We start from the raw sequence: 23,856 nt of genomic DNA on the forward strand, positions 1-23,856 counted from the left end.
CCCGGGGCCCCCCTCCTCGGGACCCCTCCCAGATCCCGGGGCACCCCTCCTCAGGACCCCTCCTAGATCCCCGCCTCCTGCAGCAGGTCATTATAGGCCCGTTTTCCTCACGGGGTGGGGGGCTCTGCTCCTGAGGGGACAGTTGGCGATGCCTGGAGGCATTTTAGGTGTTAAACTGGGGGCTGTCATGCTTCCGGTGCGGGGGGCCAGTGTGCGGGACGGTGTTAGAGGGTCCCAGAGAAACAGTGGTGCTGAGGTCCTGGATCCGTGGCTTAATCATTGAAGCAGCGTCCAGGTTCTGGATGGGACCAGAATGCCTTGCTCGGCCCTTTGCCAGGTCCCCTGGGGAGAGCTGAGCCCCTCAGAGCTCAGGATCACACTTCTGGTCCCTGAGACCCGACTCAGAGCCTAAATCCAAACAAATGGACTAACGGCCTCCGAGCCATCGGGGTGCACCAGCGGCTGGGAGTGGATTTGGGCTGGGAGTGGATTTGGGCGCTCGGTCTCCCAGCAGCTCTGGAAATGGCTCCTGTTACTTTACCCACTTTTCTGAAGCAGCAATTAAGGAGCAGAGAGGGTAAGTGACATTTTCTAAGTGGCCTTTCTCCTGTGCTCTGGAGCCTCTGTGGCTGTCCCAGGACAGCTCGGCTCTGCCCTGGCCCCTGTTTTCTTGCCACCATGAGCACTGAGGTCCCCAGAGGTTCTGACACTAAGGGAATTTGGGGATGGCTTCGTAGGCTTGGCACTGACCCCTGCAGTGTGGAGTGGCCGAGCCAATCCCCCTGGAAGCAGAGCCACCTGGGGACCCAGTACCCTCCCTCCATGCTGAGGAGGAGCTGACCCCTGGTGGGTCCTGGGGATATGCAGGCTACGGCTCAAGAGGCCTGCAGCTCGGGGTACCGTGGGGTGTCTGTGGACTCCGGAGACACCCCACCTCACCCCACTCCAGCCTGCCTGCATCCAGCCAGGCTCTGCTGGTCAGCAGCTGATTGAATTTTTATGGCCTCGCCAGTGTTCCATTAGGCTCCCAAAGGTGCTTACGCCACGGTTTCTTTGTGATTTGTAGCCATATAATTGCCCAGGGCTGAGGAAAGGCTGGTGGCCTGTAACGATTCCTGGGTTTGCAGCATCCCTCCCTCCAGCAGGTCAGTGCCTGTGGTCCCCCACCCCAGCCAGCTCACCTCCAGCCCACCGAGGCGGGCAGAACCCAGGGGCTGCCACGGCCCGGGGAGCCCTGACCAGGCTGCTCACCCCAGGCCGGGAGCCGGCACCTCCTCCCAGCCTCACGCGTGCTCTCCGTGGTCCCGGGAACCTGGCCTCACCACCCGTGGGTCTGCTGTTCCAGAGCCATGTGCTGAGCACAAAGTGGTCCCATCATTTTCTGTCTTGTCCCCTATCCCGCTGCCTGAAGACCCCGAGGGAGGCTGGGAGAGGGGCTGCACCTGGGCCAGGCTCATGCCGACGTCTAGGCCTGAGGCCAGTCCTCACCCGCTGACCTGGCACCTTGCAGGCGGCAGAGGCTCCTGGCCAGGCCTCCCTCCCGTCCTTCCCTAATGAGAACCCAGAGGCCAGCGCTCCTGAAGCCCCAGGCAGCGCCCGGCACTCCAAAGGCCTGTCAGTCAAGCACTGCTGGGCTCAGAGGGACACCTCGACCCGCCTCAGGGCCACGGCAGAGCCAGGGCTACAGTCCAGGCAGCCATTAAACCTGACCAGGCCAGCCTGGCCCTCTGCTCTCCCTGCCACGGGAGAGACTCGGCCTATGTTGGATGCCATCCAGGTTTAAGAGCCAGCCCTGCCCTTCAGTCCTGCAGGGACATTAAGAGCCCAGGAGCAGCCCGCCGGACTCCTCCAATGAATGGAATCGCCGCCCGCTCTCGTCCTGGAGGGTGGCAAGAGACCCAGAAACCCCAGGCAGGAGGCAAGAGGAGGCCTGGTGGAGAGGAGGCAGGCCTGCGGGCACTGACGGCAGCTTGCTGTCCCTGGGCACACCCGAGGCCAGCCAATGGTTCTCTGAGCCTGGGGGCTGGTCTTGGGGGACAGGAGATAAAGCCATCCCTGCCCCGGCTTCAGCACCCCAAACTTGCCATCCTTCCCGTTCCCCCCACTCCTGTGCCCTGCCCCTATCTGGCTGGTTCATTCACGATACCAGGAATCCCCACCTCAGCGCCATCTCTGTTCCCGACCGCCCTTTGTACCCCCGAATCATGCGCAGTCTGGGCAGAAGAGGGACTCAGTGCGGGGGCCTTCCCTCTCCCAGGCCTCCTCAGCTCGGTCCTGCCCGGCCAGCCCGTGCTGCTGCTGGTTCCCCGAGCATGACTTTCACCTGCTGGAAACCCACCGTGGCTCCCTATTGCCGTCCCATTCAACAACTGTCCCTCAAGACCTGGTACGATGTGGTCCTGAACTAGTTCGCATCCTGGTTTCAATTTCCTCCCTCCGTGACAACAGAGACTGTTTCCTGGGCCCCAAACTCACCCGATCCTTACTGTCTCTCTGGTCTGCCCAGGACAACCGGCCCCACTCCCAGCTCTCTCTGCCAAATCCCACCCATCCTACAGGACCCATCCCAAGGCCCCTTCCTCCAGGAAGCCTGCTCAGTTCCTTCCCTCAGGGTCCTGCCCAGGTGCACCACGTGGCTTTGCCCAGCTCTTGAAGACCTCATGTGCCATTCTGTGCTGGGATTATGGGCTTTCTCCTGCCCCTGACTAAGGGCCAGCTCCTGCAGCAATATAGGATCCTCCAGGTTGAGGCACAGATGAGCTGGGACCAGGATGGAAGAGGATTCCCCAGGATGTGTGCCCGTGAACTGGGGCGAGGGGGCGGGAAGACCGATGGGCCCCTCTCCTCAGCTCACGGGATTTGTACGAAGATCTTGGCACAGCCCGGCGGCCACCATGCCAGCCTGGCAGAGAGCCACTTGGGAAACATGGGCTGCTGCAGAAGCCGCGCCAAGGATCCCCAGTGGCGATGGGCTCCGATCCACTTCTGTCACTCTGGAAGCCAGTTGGAGGCTGTGCCACGAGCCCCAAGCATCCGGGCGAGGGGGGAGGCAGGTGCTCCCCCATCCCCGCCCCACCCCCACCCCTGCCTGGTTCTGCTGCCCCTGGCTCACAAAGCCTGTCTGCTGGGCCTGGGTCTGATCCTCTCCAGCCTGGGGACGGTCAACAGCCAGGAGATGCCCTGAACAAGAGACGGCTCTGACTCACCAAAACCCAAATGAAACAAGCCATCCAGGTGACAGGATGAGGCCGCTGGCTCTCCCGGCCTAACCACCTTCCCCACGGATGCGCCTCAGCTTGTTCCACACTTTTTTTTTTTTTTGGTACCAGGGACTGAACTCAGGGACACTCCACCCCTGAGCCACACCGCCAGCCCTATTTTGTATTTTATTTAGAGACAGGGTCTCACTCAGTTGCTTAGGACCTCCCTCTTGCTGAGGCTGGCTTTGAACTCACGATCCTCCTGCCTCAGCCTCCCGAGCTGCTGGGATTACAGGCGTGCGCCACTGCGGCTGGCTAGTTTTCCCCATTTTAAAAATGGGGAAACTGAGGTTCTGGGAGGGCACATCACAAATCCAAGATGACAACAGAGACCTGGTGAGTGCAGAGGGGACCTGGTCCTTGTACCTGTGGCAGTGCAGAGCTTCACCGGGGTCACGTCCTCTCCCAGTCGGTGCCTGTCATTGCCGGGAGAGCATCCTTGTGGCCCAAGGCTGTCAAGACTGGCAGCCGGGAAGGGAAGCCAGGGGCTTATCTCCTGCCCCCAGACTGCCCCCTCCCTGCTGTGGGGGGGAGCTGTCTCCATCCCAGAGGCTCCAGGGAAGAGTGGCGTATGCAAATGGAGGCCATTAATCAAGTGCTGAGCGGGCTTTGACTCCTGAGCCCCTCCCCACCAACAGTCTTTCCTTTGGGGGCCACAAGATGGGGGACTCCTGCCCCACCTGCCTGGAAGACAACTGTGGAGCTGGCCACCTGGCTTCCCGGGAGAGCTGGAGACCAGCATTCCTGCCCTGCGCATCTGCCCACTGGTTGCATGGGGGCTGGGGTGGGGACATGGGCTGAGGGGTTCCTATGGGAATGTGGGGTCAGGAGAGGCTCAGCGGGAGCTGAGGGATGCTGCCTGTCCAGGCTCGGGCAGGAGGAGCCCCGACTCGGAGGACTTGGACCCATTCACCTCCTCCCCAACCCGATCGCCTCCTCATGTGGAAAGTGGTAAATTCGAGCTGCCTTATTTGGCACAGATGTTTCGGGGGTTCTGAAGTATGAGCCTAATTCATTTTTAAAAATATGTATTTGAGGGGCTGGGGAGGTATACTCTGTGCTTGCCTGGCAGGCATCAGGTCCTGGATTCAATCCCAGAACCACATAAAAAAGAAAATTAAAACTACATGTATTTTAAAAATTATTTTGAAGCTTAGCAAAAATAACAGACACTCTGGTAACAGTCTCAAATGTATACTCTACCCTTTTTTTTTTTTTTTTTTTTTGGCCTTCAACTTGCAATTCCCCTGCCTCAGCCTCCAAGTAGCTGGGATTACAGGAGCGCACCACCACGCACAGCGTCTTTACCCCATGTTTACACGGGCATAGCCCCATCATAACCTGGGCTGCTTCTATTCACTAAAGAGAATGCCAGGGGTGAAAGGTGAACTGTTTAAGAAAAAAACTGCTGCCCGTTGTGGTGGCACACACCTGTAACCCCAGCAGCTCGGGAGGCTGAGGCAGGAGGATCACAAGTTCAAAGCCAGCCTCAGCAATCTAGCGAGGCCCTAAGCAACTGAGCGAGACCCTGTCTCTAAATAAAATACAAAAAAGGGCTGGGGATGTGGCTCAGAGGTCGAGTGCCCCTGAGTTCAGTCCCTGGTACAAAAAAAAAGGGGAGGAAAGCTGCTCCCATGTTCAGCTACTCCAGGGCTACTCCAGGGTTTTCTGCATGTGAACCACCAAAGTCAGTTAGCAGCTCAGCCTCACATTGAGTGTAACTGACATGGATTGAATTATTTTATGTCCCTGAGAAAAACTCCCTTTGCCCCCTAAGTGATTTATTTTAAATGAGCAGATACTATAAAGTGGAGCAGCACAGCAGCCGCAGAATCTCCATGGAAGAGGCCGGAGAGAGTCCACTGGATGAAATGCTGGACTAGACGGACTAGACGTGGTGTCCTCCTGAATCAGAGAAGGTTTTAACCCTGGGAAAGGGATTCCTGGCGTGGGTGCTGCACTGCTCAGAGAGCGTGGCTTTGATTGGTTTGCTGTACGGTGTTGGGACTGTGGATTAGATTTCATTTGGGAAAAGATTTGTTTTTGGTGGGAAGCAGGGGAGGGTGGGGTACACGGTCCCGATGGCCCCGTCTGTAAGGGAGCCTGGGAATTCATCATCTGCACTGACAAGTCTCCTCCATCTGTCTGTCCAACTGCCAGTCCCCGTGGGGAGGGGAGACAGACAATATGCCCCAGGACCTGAATGTGCCTCCAGGGACTTGGGACGTGTACTGAGCCAGCTTGGGTTCAGAGGACATGTTTGTGAAAATACAAGGCGGGAATCAGGAGGCCGTTCCCAGGCTGGCCCTGGGGGTGCCCCTCTTTGACTGTTCCTGACCCCTGGGCACAGGAGAGACCCTGACCGACTTGGCTGCTGGACTGGGCACCCTGAGACCAGCACAGGGCCTCTCCTTAGGGGTTGCTGCTATCCTTCTGGGGCTCCTCGGAAAGGAGTACAAATTGAGGGGCAGAGGACTGGAATGGGCGGGTGTCACATCCGGCTGCTCTCCTGGCTGCAGCTCCTGTGCTTCTCCCCACAGGAAGTCCAAACCCTCCTGACTTGCGGGAAATTGAAGGCAGCCGTCCTCGGCCACACCTGAGCAGGAAAGGACTCTGACCCCTCGAGGGCCAAGAAATGTCTCCAAGGGAACTGGCTCTGAGAGCGCCCAGCCAGGGGAGGACGTGCAGAACCCACCCCAACACACTGCCTCCCTTTGGGGCTCCGTGGGAGCCGGGGCCGGGTGACGCGCTCACCGGGCTGATGGGAAACTGTCTGGGGTCTCTGGGCCTGTGGACCCCAGCGCGACACTCCGCAACTTCTCCTACAGGGACCTGGGACTAAGGGCTGGGTTTTGTCCTCCAAACAGCAGACAAGAGGGGTCTCTGTGCGGTGCCCTCTGGTCACAGAACCTCTCCACTGTCCCTGCGCTGTTTCGGGAGAGTGAACTCATCTGCACTGCTCTCTGCCCTGCGCTTGATTTTTGTTAGAATAGTCGCTGCTCCATGACACCCAGTCTGGATCCCTGGGGACAGTGCCCAGCCAGGACTCAGGGGTGCTTAAGGACAAGTCTTGTTGGATGCAGGAATGGTCCCATTTCATTTCCGTACTTCCAGGAGATCCTCAGAATGTCTTAACGTGGGGCTGAGCTGCCTGACTCCCCTCCCGGTCTCCGGCCCCCCACCTGTCCTCCTACCCCTCCCTCCCTCCCCACCCTCTGCTGCTCACCCTCCTCAGGGGTTGGAGGCGGCACTTCCTGGAAAGGCTGGTTAGAGGGTGGAGATGGCCATCCCAAGACCCTGCCTGCGCTGAGGGCGGCGTGGCCACCCTGCGGTCAGCTCTGTAAACCTGGGGCACCAGCTGGGGAGTCTTAGGGTTCAGGCGTAGGCTTCATGTCTTCTTTAGAGGGAGCTGAGTCCCCCTGGACTGGGACATGTGTGATTCTACTTATTAGATAAAAGTACTTATATTCTGCCTGGGGTGGAGGGGGGCAGGGTAATGATCCCCACCCATCTCCTCCCTTCCTGTGACCCCGAACCCCCAAGAGAGCCACCTTCCTAAGAGGAAGGGCTGCCCAGCTCCCCCTGGGGCCAGAGTAGCCAGAACCCCACCTAGGGCTCCTCAGGCCTTCCTCAGGAAGCCAGGTGGCGCCCCCTGGGGACTGGCCCCAGTTCCACGCAAGGGAATCTGCTCCAGTCTGAAGGGGCAAACCTGGTTCCTGCTCCTGGAAATGGCCAAGGTGGTGGGATCACAGAGCCCTGGCCCACTGTGACAGGAAAGATCCCTGGAGGGCCCTGCGACTGACAGAGGCACGGCTCCCGCCCTCAGGTGCTCCCAGTGTAAGCAGGAGGAGGCAGCCCCTGCCCGCAGCAGCCTCCAGGCTAAGGGGAGGCCCGGGGCTGTCGTCAGGGGTTTCCCAGTCTGACAGGAGGTTCTGGCCTTGGGGAGTTCCCAGAACACAGTTTCTAATCCACCAGCAAAGACAGTCCCTGCCTCCAGTGTTTCACCCACAGTTCCAGCGGAAGGGCCAGCGAAAAGTAGAGGCCCGGGCAGCTACGATGGATCAAAACACACAGAGGTCGCTCAGACCCGTCAAGGCATGTCATGGGCGAGCCCCGCCCACGGAGGGAGCCATGCCACCGAGCGAGTCTCCTAATCTAACCCCAGTCCTTGAAGGTCAGGGAAGGTCCAGGTGTCTCAGCAAGAGGGACCCAGAGCAAGGCTGGAAAGAGTGGCTGCTGTTCCCATGGGAACGGGAAGGAGGGGCGGAAGGAGGCCAGGGGCGGGTCCTGAGAGCACTGTGCCCGAGTGTGCAGGGGGCAGGCGCAGGTGGCCACCTCCTCTGTCCTCAGTAGGGTGACGGATGGCAGGGCACCACAGGTCCCTTGTCTTGGCAAGTGAGGCTCAGCCTCCCTGCAGGGCGGCTCCATCTGTTTACACTGTTCCCAATGGCAGCCCTGGGACTCCACCGGGCAGGGCCTCAAAACCTCAGGAAACCTGGATGGGACTTGGAGGTGTCAGAGGCCTCGACACCCCAGGGCCTTCCAGCTCTGTACTCCTCATCCTTCGTCCTCCCCACCTCCTGAGGATGGGTCTCAGCTCCTGCTGGACCGGGTACTCAACACCCCCCTAAGCAGGTAGCCTGTGTGTGTTGGTGGGGGATGCCCAGCCCTTGCCTTCCCCAAATGTCACTACTGGGCTGCCTGGACAATTTAACATCATTTGCCATTTGGTCAGACTAATCACTTAATCTTCAAGTGACAAAATGCCTGCTGTCTGGGTTCTGGCAGAGGCCATTATGGAGTGGGAAAATACCTGGAGCTAGACAAACCTGGCTCCAGATGTAAATCCTGACTCCAACACTTAATAGCTGAGTGACCTCAGACAAGCCAATTAACCTCTCTGGGCTTCAGTTCCACGTCTGAACAACGAATATCTTTGGGTAGCATTTATTGGGCATGCTATTCTAGGCCTAAAGCTTTATTTATTTTCTAATTTAGTCTTTTGAAGTTGATAGTATTTTTCAGATATCAGTCCCAATGGCTCCATGGTGATATCAGGACAAAGATTTGAGGGACTAGCCTGATATCACATGGTAGAGCTGCGAGGCCCTGGGTTTGATCCTCAGCACCACATAAAAATAAAATAAAGGTATTGTGTCCACCTACAACTAAAACAAAATATTTTTAAAAAATGCACACATCGGTCTCCTTCTGCTCTGACCGCTCCTCACGCCACTAACTAATCCCAGGGCAGCTGTTGTGATTCCCAGGCACTTGTGACATGTGCTGGGGGCTTAACCCAGAGCCTGGCACAGACAGGATACCTAAAAACCTTAGGTCCGACAGTTCGGCCATCCCACCTGTCGGAATTCCAGCAGGAGCCTCATATCCACTGCCCTGTTCCCCACCCCATCAAGCAGGTCAATGCCAGAGTGGGATCGCCAAAGCTGCAACCCGGGTGGGGGACCTCTAGTGGCAAGCATTCAGCCACCATCCCGTGACCTCCCCAGGGAGAGCCTGTTGCCCTACTGGCCACAGAGCCCTGAGGAATGGCTGAGTGGGAAAAGCAGAGAGGGCCGGGAGCAGAAAGTGGGGACAGGTCTCAACCCAATGGCCAGAGCAGACAGTCCCATGACATGCAACGTGCCTAGGACTCCTCTCCGGAGGGAGCCCTGCTCTTCCCAAGCCTCAGAGTCGGGGGGACTGGGTGCACATCCCTGCTTCACATTCCTGGCAGAGATCAGTTTGGAGGTCATATCACTGCTTAGTGACCCGCTGGGATGCAAACCCAGGGAGTCACTTCCCTCCCCATCATCCGGCAGAGAGGTCATCCGCATCTTCCAAAATGATGCACAGCCCCAGAAGCGCAAAGGTTTTCAGGCAGCTTGCTCCCCATCCGGCCTGCTCAGTCAGAGTCCTTTGCCCTGGGACCAACTCTACCCCTGACCTGGCCTGCAGGACACAGAAGGGCCCAGGAAGAAGCTGCAGCTTGCAATAGTCTATTCATTCCTGCCCTCTTGGCCAAGGGTGCCATTTAAGATAACAAATGTGTGCAGACAGGGGCCACAGGGAGGAGACCTTGCCTCCACCGAGGGAAGAGCAGTTTCCAGAGACAGATCAGGGGATCATGTCATGCGGAGCCCCAGACAGGGAGGCAAGGAGAGCAAGATGTTCTCCACAGGAGGGGCCATCTGCCCTGGTGAGCAAGAATGGGCAGGCTCAGGCTGAACACAGGGAAGAGGAGAAGTTCCGATAGAGGGAAGAGCCCGAGCAGAATCGCAGAGGAAGCCAGGGCCTGGGGGCCACCTGCCCTCCGGCACTGCTGACACCTGGATGCAGATGGGGGAATGGGAGAGGCAGGCCCAATAGAGCCACAGAAAGCCACTGAAGGTTCCGGTTGTGGAGAGGGATGGGTTGAATCCCGAAGGCAGAGGAGGTGCCATCGGTTCCCTATGAGTCAGAGTCCTGGAGGGTCCCCACGAGCTTCCTCGGGGTTGCAGGAGCCGCTGACCTGGCTTTCCTGAGCAAGGCTGTGGCCTCAGCAGGCCGGGGCAGGGATGACCTGAGGGGCCAACGTTGCTACAGCTGGATCATGAGCAGGAGTCTGGATGGGTGTGTGCCTGTGCATGTGAGTGGGTGTGTGTGGGATGTCCCCAGCCCCTTCTTGCCTCTCTAGAAGGAAAGCTCCAGTCGTCAGCCTGGCTGAGGCTGAAACAAAAACTCAGCCAGGGCAGCCCAGAACCTGCCAGCTGGGAGTCTCCCTCTTCTGAAGCCACTCTCTTTGGACTACTTGTCCCACATCAGTGTGGGACTCAGGGTGGTGTCACTTGTTCTGATGACACAGATGATGGTCAGGGGGTTTGAGCAATTAAAAAGCTGGTTCAGGATCCAGCAAGACAATTCCCCCAGGGGAAGAGAAATGGCCTGTGGGCTAGCATCATTAAAAAAGAAATCGGTGCTAGACAGGGGTTGGGAATGGGGCTGAACCACATGGATGCCTCCTGATGGACGGCCAGCTGCCGGCAGCAGCGACGCAGCCACACTGACCTCATTTGGAAAGCAGAGACCCCTTTCACTCTGATTTTAAACTCTGGGTTTAGGAAAGCAGACAGGAGGAGGCAAACATGGCACAGTGTGGCTGCAGGTATGGGCAGGCGGTGGTGTGACGGGCGGGTGCTGAGGTCAGGGTTTCTCTGAAGCCTCTCTCAGCCTGGAATTTGTGACGGTTTCTATGGAGTCCATATCCCCACCCCACCCAAGGGCTGTAGCCCCCTCTCCCTTCTCCAGCACCGTGTGGGCATGTGAGGGCTTTCCTTGCTATTTCTGCACACGTCCCCAGAGGTAGGTCCTATTATCCCCGTTTTGTGACGGGGACACTGAGGCTCAGAGAGATGCATTCCTTTGTCCTAGATCACTCCCAGAGTCCCTGACTACCCGACACCAGAGGGATGGTTCTGAACCGTCTGGGGACACCTGTCGCCAGACTGGGAGGTGGGTAGCCTGGCGAAGCAAGGTGGGCATGGGCGACCACCAAGGGAGGGGAAGGCCAAGGAAGCACAAGCAGAGGTGGGCACGGAAGACTTGGCGGGAAATCCCGGCGCGCACACGTCTCCAACCTCGGCTTCCGAAGGCAGCTGAGACCCCAGGGCACTGACGGAGAGCCGGCGGCAGAGGGGAGGGAGGGAGAGAGCCCCCAGAGGAGGGAGCCCTGCGCCGTCGAGGTGCTGAGGTGCAGCACGGGCCCGGGTGGATGGGACCGCGCGGGCTCACTTGGCGCCCCCTCAGCACACCCCAGTGCCCCGGCGGCCTCAAAAGGGACAGCAGCCACCTCTGCAGCGACTCAGGGAGCCTTCGAGTCTTCTTCCAATGGTAGCGGTGCGGTCCCCAGCCCGAGAGACCACCCAGAGATGCAGAGACAGAGAGACAAAGAGATACTGGGTCGCGGCGGGAGAAGGCTAGCGCCGCGGAGGCGGGTGGGCGACATCGGGCCCCGAGAGGGCGGCGAGACAGGGTCAGAGCGCGGAAAAGTGAGCGTCCGGTTGCAGGTGGGCGGAGGAGGGGCCCGGAGCAGAGCCAAGAACCGAGGGGACACGCGGCGAGGCGCTACGGCGGCAGCCAGAGTGGCCGTGGGACGGACCGACGGTCCGAGCGCAGGGGAGACGCGGCACCCTCACCTCCAGCCTCCAGCCCTGCGCCCGGCCCCTGGGCGCGCCAGGTAGCCCACCTTTGTCCGGGCGCGCAGCCAGGTGAGGCGGGAGGGCGGGGCGAGGGGCGGGCCAGGCCGTGCCTTACCTGTCCGGCCAGCGGGGAGGGGGCCGAGGGGCGCGGGGCCGAGCGCCTGCGGGAGCCGAGCGCCGCCGAGGGCCGAGCGGCGGAGCCAGGACGGCGCGGAGAGGTGCGCGGGCGGCAGGAGGCTGTGCCCAGGCGGAGCGGGGCTGCGAGGAAGGGGCGGGGGCGAGCGCGCGGGAGGGGACGGGGAGGGGACGGGGAGGGGACAGGGGAGGGGCGCCGGCCGCGGGCTCCACTGCCCCCCGCTGAGGGGCAGCCCTGGCCGGGCCGGTCCCCGCGCGCTCCCGGCCGGCGCGCCCTCGCCAGCTGCGCTCGGCGTTCGGGACCCGCTCCCCAGAGGCCTAGGCGCCGCCGCCGCGAGGGCGCGGGGCAGACAAAGGAGTAAGACAAAGGCGGGCGCAGCCCGGCGGTCGTGCGGGCACCGGGCGAGGCGGGCCCACTCCTCCCGGTGCGTAAGAGCCGCCTCGGCGCGGGCCCGGGGTGCGTGGGACGGGAGGGGCGCGGGCAGCGGCGGCGCATCTGTAGCGGCCCCGCGGGGAGCGGGCGACAAAGGGCCGCGGCAGGGGGTCCCCGGCGGACCCCAACAATGGATCGAGGTGGCGCGCTCAGCTGCGGCCGCGTCTGGCCGGGCAGGGGCCGGCGGGTCCCCAAAAGGATTATTCCGCCTAGGCTGTCAAATGGGACGGAAGGAATGCCCCGGGCGGGGGAGGCGGGACGGGAGCGGCGGGCCTTTGTAGCCTCGGAAAGTGCGCGGAGTGGGGGTTCTCGGAGAAGTCTCCTCCATGTGGACGCACAGGGTCTTCCAAGCGCTGCCACCTCACCTGGGGAACCCACAGCGCACCTGCGGCACCCACCCCCGCCCTAGTAGGGAAGGGAGAAGGACACTCCACACACACACACACACACACACACACACACGGTCTGCCTCTCGCCATCTCGTCCAAAGCCTCTGAAGCTCCTCAGTTCGACCCAATCAATCGGGACAAAGCCAGTGCTTGGAGCCGGCTCATCTATCACCGCGCGGGGCGCCAAGTCCTGCAGACCCTGGGAGTCCGGGAATGCTGGATTATGGGTCCCACGGCCCCCATAACTCACAACGGGGTCAGTGGGGGTCTCCGGCACTGCAGAGATCAAAGAGCAGTGGGGCGGGACCCGGCACGTGGAAAGCGGCGGCGTCGCTGCGCGCACAGAGCTTGCCAAGCGGCTTCCATTTCTCCCGAGCGTGACAAATTCCAGCTTAGAGGTTTAAGAACACCGCTCTGCGGTCAGCCTAGATACCGGGTTCCTCTTCTGGGGCCATCCTGGGCAAGTTGCCTAACTTCTCTGAGCCCATCAAATTGCCCCTCTTGGGGTTCAGAACTGGTCGTAGTGGCCTGTGTAAGATGATAATATTCCTAAGGCCTTGGCCCACAGGAAGCCTCCAGAAAAATTAGCTGCCATTGTTATTGTTAAGATTATTAACACGATGCGCACCAGAAGGGTTTGGGGAAAAGAATACTGTTATTCACTGCAAGGTGTGAGTCATTCATTCTGCAAGGACCTATTGAACACCTACTGGGTGCTGGCCAGCACAGAGGTGTGGTAGTAAAGGAGGTGGAAAAGAATCAATGCTTGCTCTGTGGGGCTTAAGTTCTAGTGAAGGAGACAGAATATAAGCAAGTTAATAAATAATAAGGTGGTGATTAGTGCTAGGAGGACAAATTAAAGCACATTTAGGAAAGAAAGCATAAAAGGGTTCCAAGAGGTGTGGTTTTACATAAAATTGTCAGGAAAGGCAATTTGGCAGGCGGGTTTTTTTTGGTTTTGGGTTTTTGGTAAAGAAAATGAGGTTATGGGCCATGTGACTGTGGGAAGAAGAATGCGGTTCAAAGGAAGAGCCAGTGCAAAGGCCCTGAGGCAGGAGAATGCTTCCTCTGTTTGAGGAAGGAATCTTGTGCATTAAAATCAGAAAGGAAGCTGGCACAGGACTATGTGTTTCAATCTGAATTGGGAACCACTGGGGGACTGTAAGCAGAACAGACATGCTCTGATTCCTAAGCTCGAGACTAGATTTCAGTGGGGAGAAGGTAAAGCAGGGAGGCCAGTTAGGAAGTGTGGCAGAGAAGAGGTGACGGTGGCTTGGGCCTGGGAGCGGGCAGGATTCTTCTCTTAAGGAGAAAGCTGGGGCAGGGCATTTATGTGCCAGATGGTGAACCTTGGGAACTCCAGCTCCAGTGCTGCTGTGGCTGTTTGGTGATCTTTCAACAAGTGTGAACTTGGTTCTCTGGTTCTTCCAAAGTGATGCCATGGGAAAGGTGATGATAGGAGAGACCCAGATTCCTTCCCCAGCCAGGCTATGGTGACTTTGGGCCTCCATTTTCCCATCTATTAATTGGGGCAGTCCAATGGCCAAAGTGGATTCGAATACCATCAACTGAGGAGAGGGCAAGGAAAAGGCAGTGGATCCAGACAAGGGAATAGTATTTGGCCATAAAGAAGAACAGAGCACCAATATACGACACACCTGGATGAACCTGGGAACCTGTGCTAAGCCCTAAAAGGCCACATGTTGTATGATTATATTTATAAGAACTGTTCAGAACAGGTGAGTCCACAGAGGCAGCAGATAGGTTGGTGGTAGTCAGGGCTGGGGGAAGGGTGATTTTCTTTTTCAGTGGTGAATTAGATGGTGGTGGCGGATGCACAACTCTGTGCCTGCATTAAAACCACGGAATTGCCCACAGTGAAGTCTGAACTTTATGACGTGAAATATATCTTAAGTTATTTTTTTGAAAGAGGTAGTTGAGCTGGATCAGTGGTTCTTGTGGCCCAGAGTGGCAACACAGGGTCTGAAAACTAAAATCGGCAAGATATTTAGTTTCCTGGTGCATTTGAGAAGAGGGCAAAGTTTAAGAATAGATGATCGTAATTCCCCTGACCAACAGAACCCTGCCGAGGGCCTGGCACATGTGTTGGAAGCTGTCCAGGGTAGCTGGCTGAAGATCAGGGCTCTGGTCAGCAGTGGACTCCAGGAGCAGGGGCAGTTGTGCAGACCAGCCTCGCTCCAGAGGGCCAGATGAGGGAGGAGAGGAGCTGTCTGTTGGTCCCTGCCCTTCATCTTTAGGCTTCTCATGCCACAGGGATACGTGTCCTTCCCTGGGGCACCAGGGTGGGAAATGGAAACGGGAGGGGGTGCAGCAATGGATGGTTAGGATGTTGGCTTGTCCAAAGTGGTTGTTCTGGGGGCTTAAATAGTGAGAGTGTGTCTTAATATTGTTGACATAAAGGCCAGCAATTGAGTGTTTATACACCAGGCACTATGCATTTTATATTTTAGCAAAGATTATCTCCTTAACTCATCCCTATGGAATTGGCCTTTTATCCCATTTTTCAGAGGAGCAAACTGAGGTTCAGAGAGAGAAGGGCCTTGCAGTTGGTTAAGGATCAGTACTGGGGAGAGAAGCAGGCCTGGTGGGCATAGGGTGCGCTGTAGGGAACATGGCAAAACCCGCTTTGTTTTTGAAAACAGCGCTTCTCTCCACACCACCGCCTACAGCCCCGGCTCCGAAATCAGAGGTCTTTGCTCCTCATCCAGACCTAGCTGGGATCCAAGTCAGGCAGGTGGTAATGAGCCCCCTCCGCCATGACTTCCTCCTCCATCATTCTTTTGTCCGCTCATTTAACGCACGCTCACTGAGCACCTGAGTTGGGTCAGGCATTGGGTGGAGGTGCTCAGTGCAAAAGAACAAGGAGGCCGGGTCTCTGTTCAGGAGCTATCCCAACTGGTGAGACGCCTGTGCGTCAGTGGGATTGTCCCAGGCTCTGTGGCTCACTCTGTGTGTCGGACTCCTTCTCCCACCCCCGTGTGCTTGGTGTCCCGGGAACCTCAGGCAGGGTGGGAGGAGACTCCAGCCTGGGATCAGCCTGGGGGCTATGGGAGTGAGCTCAGGAAGCATCTTGGGGTTTGGACACTTCATTGCGTCTTGTTTCACCCAGTTTGCTTACAGTGTGGTTGTTCAGCCACCCCAGCGCTCTGCCGCTGCCTGGGAGAGCCCTAGTCCCTGCTGGCCTGGTGCCTACCCTGCCTTGCCCCTCATCTTCTCTCTGCTTCCATTTCGATGTCTCCCGGGAGAGTTTCTCCTTCATCCTCAGGGGCCTGCTCCAGTGGGCAAATAAGCTCTTTCTCCTCCTTTGCATCCACCCTTCCCTCCCAGCCACCCTCCTACATATTGTCATTACAGTGAAAAACATGCAAGTAACTTTGAAAAACAGTCTCCCGGCAAATGGGTATTTGGAAATGTAATAAGTTAACCCCATAATGTAATCTGGGTCCTGTGACCATCCATCATGCTGATACGATTAAGATATGAAAGACCAGATGGCACAGAGACCCATGCAGAGGTCCCCTGATGGTCCCCTGCTGACTTGGACCCCTGCCCCTTCCCCGAGGAATTGCTCCCCTAAGACTGTCACTGCTTGGAGCAGCCTCCAAGCAGAGAGGGGTAAAGAGGGACCCTCACTTTCCAGTGCAGTCAAACCCCGGTAAGGATGAAATCTGAAGGAGCTTAGGCTTACGAGCACCAGAGCTGCTGGTTCTGTGTGGAACTGGTCCTTTCCTACATGATGTCATATGGGTAGAGTCCCAACACTGCTGTGCCCAAAATGCGCTGCCAGGTGTATCAGTTCCTGAAGCAAAATCACCTCTCTTTTGGGTTAAACATTGATATTTTAGCCAGGTGCTGGGGAACATGCCTATAATCCCAGCGGCTCAGGAGGCTAAGGCAGGAGGATTGAGGGTTCAAAGCCAGGCTGAGCAACAGCGAGGGGTTAAGCAACTCAGGGAGACCCTTTCTCTAAATAAAATACAAAATAGGGCTGGGGATGTGGCTCAGTGGTCGAGTGCCCCTAAGCTAAAAAAAAAAAAAAAAATTGATATTTAAAAAAATGCAAACGAACTACAGTAGCAATTTCCATACTTTCTTGGGTATCCAGGCCCCTGGGGAGCTTGTTAAAGGGCCAGTGCCCTGCTGTGCACCCTGATCAGGTAGGTCAGGGTATCTGGATGGCCTTCTGTTTAATAGGTTCCCTGGAGATTTGGATGCAGATTTCCTAAGCCTGCATATTGAGAATGCTCTGCTGCCATGCCTGGCTTAATCAGCCAGGTTACTCACCCCTTCGCAGTAGAAGCAACTAGCTGCACGTTGAAGGCCCCTGGGTGGAGCCATCCAGTCATGAGCTGCACAGGGTCAACCTTCCTGGCTAGATCTGTGTGCCAACACATGGATGGGACTCCTAACAAGCTCTTACATCCCTGAGGTCAAGACCAAGTCCTCCTGGCTTCGGGTCCTGACCTGTTGCCTGTAACTCCACAGCAGCTTCTTTGACCTTAGACCGCCTATCTGTAAAACAAAGGAGTATATTAGTCAGTTTTTGTGTCCCTGTGACTAAAATACCCCGCAAGAACAACTTAGAGGAGGAAAAGCTTATTCTGGCTCATGGTTACAGAGGTTCAGTCCACGGTAGGCTGAGTCCATTGCTCTTTCACGGTGAGGCAGAACATTCTGGTGGAAGGACAAGGGGAGGAAATTTGCTCAGGTCTTGGCAGCCAGGAAGCAGAGCAAGGGACAGGGACTGCAGGGAAGCTGAACCCTTCCATCCTTCACCCGTCTATCTACAGTCACTACCCAGTCATTCAGTCCACTCAAACTAGGATGGACTGATGAGGTGACATCACTCATTCCACCCTGGAATATTCCTGTATTCACAGAGGAGCTTTTGGGGAACAGCTCACATCCAAACCCTAAGAGGGGAGATGGAAATTAGTTGAAGCTCTAGTGTCCAAATAGGCATCAGAGCTGTGCTGATATTCCACCTGTGGCACTTTGGTGAATTGAAGGAACATCTCTGGGCCTGTTTGCCATTCACAAAGTGGGATTGTAAAATGGAGACTTAGCTCCTAGGGCTAATGAGGGAATTAAAGAAATCAGGGGTTGACACATACGGAGTGCTCAATCCACGGTGGTGTTTATTTTAATATTACCATGATCTCTGAAGGCCTTTTCAGCTCTTCCAGACTGCAACCATGCCTCTGGGGGACTCCAGAGCAGTAAAGTGTAATGGCAGAAGGTACCTCCCCTCAGCTGTGTGATGGACAGCTTTTTTCACCCCTGCTGAACCTCACTGGGCTCATCTTCAGAAAGGGGACGATCCTAGCAAGCCACGTGGAGTTACTCTGAGGATTCAGTGAGACAGCCCAGGAACCCAGTGCCTAGCACTAGGTTGGAACTTAACAGAGGCCAGTTACTTTTACAAAGTGGGGAAGTTTTTCTCTTGGGCGGTCAAGCCAGGCTGCACTTATGTGCCGGGTAGTAGTGGGGCGGGGCATTCAGGGTCTACCTCAGTGGTCCCCTGTCCCTGCCCCCAAGCCAGAGGATTCTCTCTCAGTTGGGTGGCTGAGGGTCTTGGGGATGGTGACTCTGGGGCTGGCAACAGATGCTGCTGTCCTGTTTCCACCTGTGTCCTGTACTTGGCTCTCACCAGCAACTCCTTCCTCCTCCTTTCTGCCCCTCCCAAAGCAAGACATACCCTGGAGGGGAAAATACCTAGCGAGTGGAAGTGGAAACTAGTTCTCTTTCGTCGCACCCACTGAAGTCGAAGGGAGGTCTCAGCTCCCTCGGGGCCAGTACCACAGCTGCCGCCCGGGTTGGGCCCGCCCCTTCCCTCTCGAGCCCCGCCCATCTCAGGCCCCGCCCCTGCGATCGGACCCGCCCAGCGAGGCTCGGGTTGGCCAGCGCCGGGGGCGGGCGTGGCCGACGGCGGCGCTAGGACCCTCCCGATCGCCGCGGACGTCACCGAGCGGCGCTTAGGCCGCGCGCCGGAGCGGGAGGCGCGAGCGGCGGGGCCGGTGGCTCCCGCGCTGGGACTCGGACCCGAGCCGCGGCGGGAGCCGAGGCCGCAGCCGGTACCAGGGAGGGGCGAGGGCGGGATCCCCGGCGGGGCAGACTGGCCCGGACCCGGCGCCTTTTCTGCGGGCCGCACTTTCCGCCCCGGCCCTGCGCGGCGGGCAGGCTCCCTCTGCGTCCGCGGCCCTGCCCTCTGGCGGGCGCCGCCTGGGCTTCTCCTGGGCTTCTCCTGTCCCCGAGGCAGCGGGCGAGGGCGGATCGGGGCCGGGGCCGGGGGCGAGCCGGTTCCTTGGACTACCCCCTGCGCCCCCAGGCAGCGGAAGGATGACCACGCTCACGCGACAGGACCTCAACTTCGGCCAAGGTAGGGAGCCGGACCTGCGGGCCCAGAGGGAGGGTCTGGGCCGCGGGCTTCCCCGAGAGCACCGCCACTGTCCCCTTGTGCAGTGGTGGCCGACGTGCTCTGCGAGTTCCTGGAGGTGGCCGTGCACCTGATCCTCTACGTGCGCGAGGTCTACCCGGTGGGCATCTTCCAGAAGCGCAAGAAGTACAACGTACCGGTCCAGGTGAGCACCCACCCAGGGTTGGGTCACTCGTCGCCCCAGAATCTCAGAGCGGGTAAAGGTAGATTTTTTTTTTTTTTTTCCTTCAATTTTTCCACCATCAGGTCCGCGCTTTTCCTAGCATCTCTTGGTCGCCCTGCAGTGACTGTAGGGCTTTCCCTCACCTTCCCTCGGTAAGGGAATTCCCCTTGCCAGAAGTTAGAGACCACCCCACCCCCATTAGAGTTGCCCTGGGGACATAGTGGTATTTAAATGAGCTCCTGCAGCCAGCATGATGGCGTACAGCTCCTGGGGTGGCTGCTGCAGGAGGATGCAAGTTCAAAGTCAGCCTGGACAACTTAGTGAGACCCTACTTCAAAAAATAAAAAAGGGCTGGGGATGTGACTCAGTGATAGAGTGCTTGCCTAGTATGTGCAGGGCCATGGGTTCAATCCCCAGTAGGGGTGAGGGGGCTAGCTCCTGAGCCAGCCAGCCAGCCAGCCAGCCAGCCAGAGGGGAACCTAGGTGTGGGGAGAGGATTCCCAGAAGTTTCCAGCACCTTGTTCCTCCATTCATTGGCTCTCTAATGAATTGTTGGGTTAAAAGACAGACAAAGCAATAAACATGCTGTACTATATCCAGTCCTTAGAAGTGCCTGTTCCATAGAAGGCACATTAGAATACATGACCACTGAATATTGAAAGTGATACAAACTTAAAGGCTACACAGGGAAAGGAAAAGCCAAATAGCAACCAGTGTGTCCTAGGTACATACTTATGAGATCTTCACAGATGAAATAATTAAAGCTCAGAAAAGTTATTTTCCCAAAGCCAGACAGCTCCTTAGTGCTTAATTTTCAAACCCTGCTTAATTTCTTTGGACCTTGTATTCATTTATTTATATGTGGGGCTGAGAATCGAACCCAGTGCCTCACACATGTGAGGCAAGTGCTCTACCACTAAGCCACAACCCCAGCTCTCCGATTAAATTTGTTGGGATTCTTTCTTTGAGAAAATGTGCACAAATATAACTTGGTGCACAATTTTAGGGACTTTTCAGACTCCAGAGAATTCCATGCAGGAATTCCTAATGTTATATTAAATGCTTTGAACTTTCCTTCACCATGGATAAACTCACAGTTATTGGTCTCATGATGGGGAAGCCAGGTCTCTTGGGCAGGGAGCCCTGGGGAGCTGCTGTGTCTGTTCAAAGGCAAGTGGTGTGTTGTGTGTGTGGGGGGTCACGTCAGTTTTCCCACCCATGCTTCTGGCCTCAGCAGCCATGTGGGGTTGTATGCAGATGTCCTGCCACCCGGAGCTGAATCAGTATATCCAGGATACGCTGCACTGCGTCAAGCCACTCCTGGAGAAGGTGAGGGGGTACCAGGCCCTTCCAACCCCTTCACCCTCGTCTGTTCTCTGGAATGGGCTGATGCTGGGACCATGTGGGCCCCCATAGCTCTAATACCCAGAAGCCTGTTCCCTGCACTCCGGAGACCACCTCCTACCCAGTGACAGGCCCCAGGGCATGTGGGCCACATTTTGGGAGCCTGGGGACCTGGTCTAGATGGGCTGGCTGAGTGGGGGCTGCCCCAGCGGGTCTGAGTTCTTGTCATGTCTGGCCCCCCACCAGCAACTTCTATCTGGACTGGGTCCCTCAGGTCTCCTCTCCTTTCTCATCCTGGTCTTGGAATTCCCTTGGACTTGGGCTGCCATGGTGGCATCCTCTCTTCCCAGCCTGTACCTCTCATGTCCTGGGCTGCCAACTTGAACTTCACAAACCCAATTTCTGGGCTCTCGGGGAGCCTCAGGCTAATGGCAGAGGCCGCCAGGGAGTGACTTTCCCACCCTTCCTTGGGCAGGGAGGGGGCGAGGTGGTGGGCAGGATGCCAGCTCTGGAGCAGGGGTTCCTGTCCTTGCAGAATGACGTGGAGAAAGTGGTGGTGGTGATTTTGGATAAAGAGCACCGCCCAGTGGAGAAGTTCGTCTTCGAGATCACTCAGCCTCCGCTGCTGTCCATCAGGTGGGCTGCCGTCCCTGCCATCTGCGGCTGGCTGTGGTCTCCAGCAGCGACCCCTCTGCCCCCCCTTAAGGCCGCCCCTGACTACCTTGGTAAATGCCTGAGAGGAGAAATTGTTAAGCATGCCATTTCTTGAGACAGGGGTGGCCACATCTTTGTGGACAGTACACAGTTGTCACGGACACCCTCCTGTATCATACCTGAAAAAATCCTAGCATTGCTGACAGCTAGCCCTAACCTCACTTTATAGATGGAGAAACCAAGGTCCAGAGAGGTGACACAGCTGCTCAGGGTTGCCCAGTTTCCCAACTTCTTAGTCTAGGGTCCAGTCCATAGTGAACCACAAGTTGACCTTGGGCACATGCATGCTTCCTGGGGACGTCAGGGTGCTGGACCTGGCACCAACCTGTTCCCACTGGCCACCCGGCCTCAGGGAAGCCCTGTCCCCTCCTGTCCTGGTGTCCTTCTCTTGGTATGGAGGGACCTGGTTCTCCTGCCTGACTCCACACTGGAACCACGAGGGAGGCCTCCTCTGCTCTCTCTCCATGTGTCTGGGTTGGGGCGGGGCTGGCACCCTCCAAGGCAGTGCAGGGGCTCTGGGCCCAGTCCTGCTTCCAGGTAGCTTGCCTGCTGGTGGGAGGGGCACCTGTGTGACCAGAGACCTCTCACTCTCAGCTCAGACTCCCTGCTGTCCCACGTGGAACAGCTGCTCCGAGCCTTCATCCTGAAGATCAGCGTGTGTGATGCTGTCCTGGACCACAACCCCCCAGGTTGCTACTGCCCCTTGGTGTACTTAGGCTCTGTGTTCCCTGTAGGGCTGTGCTGACCCTGGCTTGACCTTCCTGCCCATCTCCTCTGGGAGGCTTCCCTGAGAGACTCCCCTGGCTTGTCTTCCAGTGACTGAACCTCTTAGCACTTAATTTACACTCTGCACCACAGGGTTGCTGCCAAGCCATTGTGGGGGGTGGGACGAGACTGGGCCCAGGACAGGCACGGGGCGGCCCAGTCTAGACCAAACTCTTGCCTCTGCAGGCTGCACCTTCACAGTCCTGGTGCACACGAGAGAAGCTGCCACCCGCAACATGGAGAAGATCCAAGTCATTAAGGTGAGATGAGACCAGTCTGTGGGGTGGGCAGGATGGTGGCTGGGGGATTCTTTTTTTTTTTTTTTCTTTTAATTTATTTTTATTGTAAACAAATGGGATACATGTTGTTTCTGTTTGTACATGGAGTAACAGCATACCATTTGCCTAGTCATACATTTACATAGGGTAATGATGTTTGATTCATTCTGTTATTTTTTCCTTCCCCCCACCCCTCCCACCCCTTTTCCCTCTACACAGTCCCTCCTTCCTCCATTCTTGCCCCCCTCCCACCCCCCATTATGTCTCATCATCCGCTTATCAGTGAGATCATTCGCCTTTTGGATTTTTGAGATTGGCTTATTTCACTTAGGATGATATTCTCCAATTTCATCCACTTGCCTGCAATTGCCATAATTTTATTATTCTTTATAGCTGAGTAATATTCCATTGTATATATATACCACAGTTTCTTTATCCATTCATCAATTGAAGGACATCTAGGTTGGTTCCACAGTCTGGCTATTGTGAATTGAGCAGCTTTGAACATTGATGTGGCTGTATCTCTGTAGTATGCTGATTTTAAGTCCTTTGGGTATAGGCTGAGGAGTGGGATAGCTGGGTCAAATGGTGGGTCCATTCCAAGTTTTCTAAGGAATCTCCACATTGCTTTTCAGAGTGGCTGCACTAATTTGCAGCCCCACCAAGCTGGGGATTCTGAAAGCATGATGCCACAGTTGCAGGCACAGGGTGTTGTGGCTGATGTACTCAGGGTGGTGACGGCAGTGCCTGGCACTCGGCAGGTTCCCATGTGTTCACTGTATGGCCACATGCCTGGCCCTGCTCCATCTGGGCACCCAGAGCTGAGAGGAGCCCAGATGGAGCCATGTGCTGGGGCTGCCAGCTCATCCTGCCTCTTCTGAAGTGGGGTTCCTAAGGGAGGGGTCCTTACCCACCGTTTCAGAATCAGTGCTTGGGGCTTGGAAGTCATGTGGGGTTCCAGCCTCCCTTGGTGGCGAAGGCTGCGAATCCACATTGCCAGCAGCTGCCCAGGGATTCTGAGGACCCCAGCTCTGGAGGGGGGGAGGGTTTGAAAAGTGAGGGCAGGCCGGGGTCCCACCCTCCCACCTCTCTGGGTCACCCTCCTAGGACTTCCCCTGGATCCTGGCGGATGAGCAGGATGTCCACATGCACGACCCCCGGCTGATCCCCTTGAAGACCATGACGTCAGACATCTTAAAGGTGAGCTGGGCAGGGAAGCCAGAGGAAGCTTCACCTCAGGAGGTCCTGGAGGCCTGGCAGCCCAAGGCTTGGGGCGGGGACGAGGGAGGCTCCTCCCATCCTCCCCGGGTGGTCCTCACTGGGGCTGCCTGCCTCTTCTCATTAGATGCAGCTCTACGTGGAAGAACGAGCTCATAAAAGCAGCTGAGGTGCACCTGCCACCCCAGTGATGCCACGTCAGACTGGGGTCCCCAGCCTAGGGCAGCGCTGCAGGGCCACCCTGACGCCAAGTGCTCTTACTGCCACTGTGTACGGACGCCACCCTCCAGCCTGGGGCTGCTCAGGTCTGGTGGCCTTCATGGAAGAAGCCTCCCCAGGAGGACAGCCAGAACACTGCAACTGTGATGTCTCGGTCTTCTGGCTTGAGCTGGCCAACACTGTCTGTCTCAAATACTGTGCTGTGAGTTATTTCAATAAAGGGGCCCCAAGGGCTGACTGGGCTGTCACTAAGCACAGCAGGAGGGACAGATGCAGCAAGCCAACCTGGGGAGGGCTGCTTCTC

General features: G+C 57.2%; 1 protein-coding gene across 2 annotated transcripts; it reads left to right on the top strand.

Moving 5' to 3' along the window:
• Positions 1-18,363: 18,363 nt before the first annotated feature.
• Positions 18,364-23,786, top strand: Mad2l2 (mitotic arrest deficient 2 like 2). 2 transcript variants are annotated; one of them, XM_047549004.1, is made up of 9 exons: positions 18,364-18,489; positions 18,744-18,794; positions 18,878-18,996; positions 20,272-20,343; positions 20,894-20,994; positions 21,667-21,761; positions 22,024-22,097; positions 23,223-23,315; positions 23,461-23,786. In XM_047549004.1, exons 2-9 carry the CDS (start codon positions 18,755-18,757, stop codon positions 23,500-23,502), a joined length of 636 nt encoding a protein of 211 aa, XP_047404960.1. In that variant the 5' UTR covers positions 18,364-18,489; positions 18,744-18,754; the 3' UTR covers positions 23,503-23,786. The 2 variants fall into 2 exon arrangements, with proteins under 2 accessions (XP_047404960.1, XP_047404970.1); XM_047549014.1 differs by having other exon boundaries at positions 18,396-18,794.
• Positions 23,787-23,856: the final 70 nt, after the last annotated feature.

Source organism: Sciurus carolinensis, chromosome 1 (genome assembly GCF_902686445.1).
Source record: "Sciurus carolinensis chromosome 1, mSciCar1.2, whole genome shotgun sequence".
In the NCBI taxonomy this organism is placed as follows: domain Eukaryota; kingdom Metazoa; phylum Chordata; class Mammalia; order Rodentia; family Sciuridae; genus Sciurus; species Sciurus carolinensis.